General features: G+C 38.0%; 1 protein-coding gene across 2 annotated transcripts; it reads right to left on the bottom strand.

The window, feature by feature from the left end:
* Positions 1 to 848: 848 nt before the first annotated feature.
* On the bottom strand, positions 849 to 7,947 carry LOC132846249 (zinc finger protein 43-like). Of its 2 annotated transcripts, none has more exons than XM_060870876.1 (5): positions 7,812 to 7,947; positions 6,507 to 6,686; positions 5,492 to 5,607; positions 4,863 to 5,006; positions 849 to 2,883 (listed from the first exon to the last, which is right to left on the bottom strand). In XM_060870876.1, the coding sequence occupies exons 2-5, from the start codon at positions 6,652 to 6,654 to the stop codon at positions 2,071 to 2,073; spliced, it is 1,221 nt and encodes a 406-aa protein (XP_060726859.1). In that variant the 5' UTR covers positions 6,655 to 6,686; positions 7,812 to 7,947; the 3' UTR covers positions 849 to 2,070. The 2 variants fall into 2 exon arrangements, with proteins under 2 accessions (XP_060726859.1, XP_060726861.1); XM_060870878.1 differs by having other exon boundaries at positions 6,507 to 6,655.
* Positions 7,948 to 8,894: the final 947 nt, after the last annotated feature.

Raw genomic sequence — 8,894 nt, 5'->3', positions numbered from 1 at the left:
TCTTCCTTGACGTCTTTGGAGGTTAGTAGACCAGACTAAGGTGTAGCAGCGCCACCTACTGGACTGGAGTAAGGAGCCCATTAAAAATACAACCAAACACACAAAACTCAATATTCTAAAATATCATATATATATATTATTTAATTTGGAACTGGTGTGTATTTTCACATTAATACCTAACTATGTTCGACTGGAACATATCCGTTAGCTATTCAGAGCGGTGGAATATACGACTGAATTATTGGTCTAATTGTGCTGGCTTAGTCTCGCTGAGAGAAGGCATCACGTCACCGGCCTCAGCTGGGGTTCAGGAGTATGTTCTCAGGTCCATCTGTAGTCACAGGTTGAAAATAAGCGTTTAGCAACAACATGCATCATCAGATGTATAAAGCTGACTGGGGAATAACGATGATCGTAGCAGTTCGGCAGTACTACACCTTTTTCTGCAATAATTCCGAGAGTATGAAGAATTTCGTTAGACTTATTTTTTTTTTGTTGTTGACAGTAAAAATTTTATTTAGATTTCATTTTTTTGTCCCAACGTACACTGCAATATTGTATAATCAACCCATTTGGAATGACAAAAAAACAACAACATATTAGTCATTGATTGTCATGACACCACTAAATGATCAAAGACAGAAAATATTAGCATTGTCCAAAATGTCAAACGTAACGCCTTGATCTGAGCTGTCTGTTTCCACCACGTGCCTGTAAGAACACCTGGGTTTCTAAACTTTAAATGACTTCTGAACAAGTGAATCAGATTTACAATAAAAAAAAAAAAAAAGGAAGTAAAAGAAAAGAGAATGAAGAAATTACTGGACCATGAAACATTTGCACACTGATTCCATAGCAGCTCCTTAAGATAGCGTTCTTTAATTTGAAACCGTTACGACAACATGGGGAAAATTACACTGAAGACACAGCAGGATACATTTTTACCCTCCCAGAGGGCTACAGTGGTCAAAGTTTATGCATTACTATAGTTTTAAAAAATAACAATAATAAATCAAAACATTTGAGCCACTGTGCATGTACTCATTCATCTTGAGAGGACAGATGAATTTGTACTTGCTTCTTAACACACATACTTCATAATTCAACTTAGAACAATATTGCAGCTGTGAACCAACCGTACTGCTGTATTTAAGAGTGTGAACATGTATCTGCATTACTATGATAAAAAGAGAGGTATAAAAAGTTCACATTGAACAATCCTCATCAAGTAATCACAGTAATATAATTGCTGGTTAAAGTTTTAATGACATACAGAGAACATGTGCACCGTTAAAAAGTTAGCCGATACAAATCTTCTCAAAACAAGTAGCTGAAAAGAGACGGAATTCACTTCTACAGAGCAACGGGTTCTGTACATTTTGTTTTGCTGTGTCGTGATTAGGAACCACAGATTAGACAAATACAATTAGAAATTTCTCTTTTTTTTTAAAAAACTTGGATAACATGGGTAATCATCTTTTATTACAATTCAGAATTTTTAGTCACAGGTAACAAATTTAAAAGTAACCTTGTGGTGCAACAGGAAATTAAATAATCTGCTAATTCTCTAGTTGATGCTCACCATCAGAACAAACTAATTTCATTTAAAGATACCTTTCTTCCCAAACTACTAAAAAAAATAATGTAAAAACAATTCACTCATGTTTATAAAAAAAAAAAAAAAAAAAAAAAATCACATTAAAATATTTGAATAAAAGCCAAATGCAAAGCCTTTCACTACGAGTGGACATTTTTTGTTTTAATCATCAGGTTGATGCCCCTACAATCCTGGCATAAGTGAGACATGGGGTCGATGCTATACATTTTAAAATGTGGCCCAAACCTTATACTATGCCACAGCTATAAAAACATTTGAAAATGAAATGAGGAAGTCATACGGGACTTGTGGGTTTCCAGTTTCCACATAAAACTGAACAGTTTCAGGAGCCTGTCTCCAACCTACAAACCAAAAACATGTTTTTCTTGTCTTCTCCCACTACAGTCCGCTTTAAACCTGCTTAAAACCCTAACCCCTTGTTGTCAAAGCCTCATTCCTCTCTCATGCTCAGCTTATCTCTTGCCGCACACAGCAGACTTCTCATCCTCCTGCCCATGGCTCTGCTGGTGGGCTTTAAGATTGCTCTCTCGGCCAAAGCTTTTGCCACATGTTGAGCAGGAGTAACGGCCAGCCTTGTGTGCACGAGCCATGTGGGCCTCCAGCTGCTCGGCACGGTTAAAGCTCTCCTCGCATTCTTGGCATGGATGTGCCTTGCGCTGTGTGTGCTTCTCTTTCTTGTGAGCTCGGAGCTGAGCTGGTGCAGAGAAAACGAGGTCACACTCTGGGCACGGGATCTGGCGAGCTGTCGGAGAAACCGCCTTTGTTTTCTTTCTGTTGGATTTGTTATCTTCAGCTTTGGGTTCCTGCGATGCAGATTTTGGTGGCCGTCCTCGCCTTCCCCCTGTTTTGGGTTTTGCCTCAGCCGCTGCTTCCACTGCAGCCTCTGCTGCTGCTGCCGGAGGCGTGTCTTCTGACTTCTCTGCCGTTTCATTTTCGCTCAGTTTTTGTTTCTTCTCTACAGTTGCTGAGCTTGTTTCAGCTTTAGGAGGCCGGCCACGCCTCTTGACAGGGCCGCTGCCATTGCAGTGCTCGCTTGCAGCATGGTTCTCTTGATGATGCAGCAGCTCAGATTCTTCTTCAAATCCCCTGCCACACTTACCACAGCGGTGGGTTTTGCTGGGATTATCAGAGTCATCTCCATCGGGGCGAGCAGGGTGCTGGGCCAGACGGTGGGCACGGAGAAGTGTTGATCTCCGGAACGTCTCGTTACATCCTTTACATACAAACTGCCTTTCCGGACACACCTGCCTCCGGTGTGTGGTCAACTAGGGACATGAGAAGACAAAAACTTACCAATTAAACAGTGCTGATAATCACATGAGCTTTTAGGTTATACTTGTAAACATCAGCCTTAAATAGGGTGTCCCCAGGTCGATAGCAGACACATTAAATCATCTTATGTTGGTGCTGGATTGGGAATCATCACATTTGTGTAGTGATATTAAAACACCCTGTCCACCTTTATATTTTAACCCGGCATTAATTAGCGTTATCACGGTCTTCCATGCGAGGACATCAGCTTCTTCCACATCAGTCTCACTTCCTAAACATCACTCGCAATGTTTAACACAAACCTGGCTATCGTGCCTCGTTTGACTGACCGTTGTTCCCCGTTACAATTGTGTGAAGATAACATTTGATCAGTTGTGGCATCAGTTAAAACTCATTTTCATAAACGGTCATTTAAACATTTGAAAAAAATCTAAATAAACAAAGCGTAAACATTACTATTGGCTTTGTTGGAGCAGGTGCAGGTGCTTCAAGAACAATGTGAAGATTGAGCTTTGATTACTGTTGTTTAGGCATTTATCTATTTTACTCAGTGTTGTAATGTAACGAAGTAAAAATACTTCGTTACTGTACTTAAGTAGAAATTTCACGTATCTGTACTTTACTTCGCTATTTAAATTTGTCAACTTTCACTTTTACTCCACTACATTTTCTAGATAAAATGTATACTTTTACTCTGCTATATTTCCAATAAGCATCTTCATTACTCGTTACTACAAAATAAAATTAAAAAAATAAAATAAATAAAAAAATATAATAAAATTGCGACTGCAATAAGGGAGGTTTGGCGAATCACTGCTCCTAGATTGCATTACGCAGCTCTGCACGCTCCATTTCAGCGTAATGTTGCCAAAAGGAGGCAGAAGCACAACTGAACCTGAGCCACAACAGAGCCACATTTTTTACTGTGTTACCACAAAGAGCCACATTATACACATGGGCACACATGATCATCACCTTTTTTAGCTGCCATTTTGAGAGCGAACTTGACACAAATTGTTTACTCAAATGATCTTGCTCCCACTGGGAAACTTTGAGGTATTTTCATCCCACTCACATGCGCGTTTGACGAAAATACCGTATTTAACTCAAGCGAAGCCGAACACGCACAATAAAAAGACACACAAACTTCGATATGAACGTAAGAACCGCATGAAACTGGGCAAAGAGCCGCATGCGGCCCGGGAGCCGCGGTTTAGCCACCTCTGTCGTAGACGACCACCCCGACGATAGTGGTGAACAGGGTGCAAGAAGATAACGTTATACACCCGAGGCCGTATTTGCAAGAAATGTTTCTGTAAATTGGAATGAAAGATTCTTCCTACCGGATGAAGTGTCTCTTATGCCTACAGAAAATCACTGAAATTTTACTTACTTTTACTTCAAATACTTAAGTACATTAAATATCAGAAAATGAATTTTGATACTCAAGTACAGTAAATATCAGATACTTTAAGACTTTTACTTGAGTAATATTCTAAAAGGTGACTTTCACTTATACCAAAGTCTTTTTCTAGTACGATACTTGTACTTTTACTCAAGTATTGCTTTCTAGTACTTTATACAACACTGATTTTACTGCAGTAGATATGATATTCAATGTGTGAGGCAATTGCAGGCTTTTTCTTTTAGACTGATTGTTTTTACCACTGTGTTAATATTAGACTTGCTCCCTATTTAAAAAACAAACAAACAAAAAAACTGGGTATACTGTCATCACCACTGGATCTATCTAAACTAGGCAAGTAAACCTAAAGCAAATTACATCTTTTTTTTGTGCCATTTCACCAAAATTAAGCCATATTAACATGCAACAGGCTCCTGCAGACTGCTGCACATTCGTGAGGTCTGAATGTCACAAAACGACAAGCTGCTGGAGTGAAAGATCTTTCGCTTCAAAGACAACAGACATGAATGAAAAATAATTAATAAAAGCATCGTAATCTCCCTTCACCTCTGAGAAGGTACGGAAGCTCTCTCTGCAATGGGCACACTTGAAGGGCTTGTCTTCCTTGTTGTGAGTAGACTGATGCCGTGTTAGCTCCTCAGAAGATGGAAATGTGCGATCACACATATAACAAGTGAAGAGTGTGTCACACTATAAAAAACAAAGCAAACAAAATGTTCTCCATCATTTTAGAACTCAGACAAAAGGGCATTTTAACCAGACACAAAGCAAAAGGTTTTAGGTCACTGTACTATACTTAAAGAGAAAAAAGAAAAGAAACTCAAAGAAATCAATACTAAGACTAATTATGTGTGGCTTTTCATTTTTTTCTTGTTTTGTCTGCAGTCAGTGACCAAAAAAAATAAACATTGTAGTATCTCTTCCTGATATTTGCACAGATCAATTTGTTTTCTTTGCTGTCTTTAACAAATAAGTGATCTGGGTGATTTTCTTGATTATTGTTTGTTCACTGCAATGGCAATGATGACAGAATCCAGGGGAACATCTGAAGTTTTAGATATTAAATGAGTAGATAAACAGGGTGACAGACTAATACTGGTATTGGTATTAATACATCCTCAAAAAGGAAACTTTTTTTTTTGAAAAGGTATTAAGAGCCCTAATTCAAATATTACCTGCTGCAGCTGCTGTTTGTATTCTTCACGATGACTCTTCTTCATATGCCTTTCCTTGGCTTTAGAGTTACAGAAGGTTATAAAACACTGGAAACACTGCAAGCTCTCATGCTGGTCTGTAAATTAAGCCAAAAGCAAAATTTTAAACACATACAATATGAATGTCTAATGCCCCTTTTCCACCAAGGCAGTTTGAGTGAGCCGGAGCCAAATTTAGAACCAGTTCTTTCTTATTCGAACCAGGAAAAGTGGTTCTTAAGTAGCACCAAAACGTTGCTGGTCTAAACTTAAGAACCGCTTGTGTCAGGGGCTGTGAGCGGGGCTACTGTTAGCGCACATTTAATACACTTTTACTTTACCACAATATGATCAATTATCAGCACACATGATAGTAGGTTGCTACATGCGAAGGCTACCTTTTTTCTGTGTTAATGATAAAATAACGTTATGTACTTTCTCGATTACAACATCCGTTTATACAGATTACATGGAGCTGCACAAGCACAAACACTGCACAAATTTGCCGTGTTTGGATGCCAATGTAGGTTCACAAAGCCATTAACCGTAAAGCAACACCCACCATTGTTGTTGTGTTTGCCGCTGCTGCGCTAACGTTGCTGGGAAACGTGACATGTATACAGTGACTTCAGACTCAGCTCTGTGATGCTCTCTAACCGATGGGAAGGCAAACCGGTTCTTAGAAGGTTCGCCAGTGGAACCAACTTTGAACCAGCACCAGCACTAGCTCTGAACCAGCACCCGGTTCTTTTTGGTGGAAAAGGGGCATAAATGGCCAAGATTGTAGAAATAATTTCTGATTATTACAGTAACACAAATAAAAAAAAAACTTTTTATCACAAATACAATTCTGATTTTTGTATGAACGGGAAAGGTTATACCTTTTAAGTAGGATTATTTATTACGGCTAAATCTGTGTTTTACCGTTTGTATTCTATGTGTAAATTATGATTAATAATATCTTAAGCCTCTTGTGGGCAAACAGAAGCGTTCTTACAAGCCTGAATGACGGGTGGCGGAGAAGGATCCTGGATGATGACCGTGGTGTACGGCTTCCCGGTCTCCTCAGTGTTCACATCAGCAGAATGAATGGTCTCCCCTCCACCCATCACAATTTCCTCTATCTTCAGTATATCAGAATCCATTCTGAAGAGTGGGAATATATGTAGATGCACCACTGAAAAGTAAAACGTGCATATTTACAAACCTACATGAATATATGTAACCATAAAGACCATAATGCTAATAATAAACTCTCACATCAATATGCATATTCGATATGTCAAAAAAAAAAAATGAGTCATCAAGTTTTCTAGTGACACCCAGAAGAGGATGTGATCCTTTTGAAGTTTGTGGGGTTTTTTTTTTGCAGTCAACCACCTCTGGCTTTATCATTAAGTGTCAGAATAAACACACACAGCTGAATTTTTACAAAATATGTAAGAAGCTTTATGATGATAATATATAGTTAAATATAGCGCCCTATAAATAAAACTGAATTAATTCTACATTTAAAATGAGAGACGTAAAGACTAATTCACTGAACGAACACACACAGGAAGTAAAATACGGGGTGCTTCAGAATTAATAGTAGATGGTAAAAGTTAAGAGCTGCACATAAAATGACCGATCAAACCTTTTTCCTAATTCCCTGACTGCTTATAGCAAACTTTCTCAGCACCATCGAGCTCCACTTCAGTGTTGTTTCAGGCTTCTTCAATCCCCTTACATGTAAATTCTGCCTTGAGTTAAACTGTCTGCACGGCTAGCTAACGAATTAGCCAGTTAGCTTCCAAAGCTAACGAGTCAAATGTAAATGATTGATTTTCCTGAACGCGTGGAAAGTTACATTTCCTTTTTGTTTTTTTTTTCACCTGAAGAATCAAATAAAGCACAACTTTCCACGTCTTAGAAAGTTGGTAATAAACTACACAACAGTTAAACGTTAGCTTACCGAGCTAACAAACCAGGGCCTAACTGACACGGCCTTGTTCCTGCCGCATGAAAACAGCCCCCAGGTCAAGACAGCTGGCTCTGGGATCAGCAAGAAACCGCGACGAAGTAGTGTGATACCGATCAAGTTATTACTTGGTACCTGAGAAAGCTAACTTTATAAGTGCAAACCTGTCCAAACAAACCGTCGTATATGAGCAGCTAATCTGTTAGCGAGCTAAGCTACAACACACTCAGAATTTAAACTAGCCTGTGCTAGTTAGCCACTTAGCTGCTAAACAACCAGTTCGTGTACAAAGTACAAATATAATACAAAGTAAGCTGCAAATAAAGAAAGCAACATGCTTACCTTGTATAGCTGCACCTTTTTAATGGAGGGAAAACACCAGCACGAACTACTCATGCAAACGATGTAAAGGGGGCGCAAGTGCGTCGAAGATGTTATTGTAGCCCGGTTAGCTGCAGGCGCGAGATAATGGGCCGATAGCTGGGAAACTGCGCATGCGCGGACAATGATTCAGTATTAGTATCCGATTCTTTTTAGTGAGTCAAATCACGTGGTTTAAGGCAACACATAAGATCCGACTCTTTCGACCACCAAACGGCTCACTGGCGTTTTTCTACTAGGACAAAAGCTTGGAAAATGGTTGTTTTTACACTGTTTTTTTTTTTTAATAAACAAATTAGCCTTATTTTGCATTTCAGTTCACAAAGTATATTTAAACAATTACAACCGATCGCCTCATTTAATACAAAATAGTGCATAATAATAATAGTGATAATAGTAATAATAACTGTGTAAATGCAATAAACATGCATTTATATAATATAAATAATGTATTGTTATACTCTCTCTTCTCTCTCTCTCTCTCTCACACACACACAGCATTTCACATTAAAAAAAGTTCTGTAAAATGTGATATAACCAAGTCAGTTCACGTTACCCTTTTTTAACCATAAGACACATTGCATCCAGCCACAGCACACTTATTATACTTACTCAACTATACTAAATTTTCCTTATCAACAGGTTTAACCCTTTAATTTGTGTGTTTATTTTTCAAGAATATCTGCAGTATAATACTTAACATAATATGTAATGTTTATTGCAGTTTTTGAAACATAAGACTAACAGCTATATTACTAATTCATGTAACTTAATAATAGAATTAGCAAACAATAAATGATTTGTATAAATGAAATGTTTGCAATTTCTTACAGCAAATTTGGGTAGCATTTGGGTAACTGCATGTGCTTCACCTTTAAATTATCCTTCAACAATATATATTTAGTTCATGCTACTTAACCTATTTAAATAGCAATGGTATAGTTTATGGTTAATAGTTTATTTTTAAAATACACAGTCGTTTCTATAATTTCTGTTGAAGACATTGGACAAATTAATTGTTTATATTGCACATACTATCACATT

This window comes from Tachysurus vachellii, chromosome 5 (assembly GCF_030014155.1).
Source record: "Tachysurus vachellii isolate PV-2020 chromosome 5, HZAU_Pvac_v1, whole genome shotgun sequence".
Taxonomy (NCBI): Eukaryota; Metazoa; Chordata; class Actinopteri; order Siluriformes; family Bagridae; genus Tachysurus; species Tachysurus vachellii.
The sequence above is the reverse complement of the archived record's forward strand: the minus strand, read 5'-3'. Positions and strand labels throughout refer to the sequence as shown.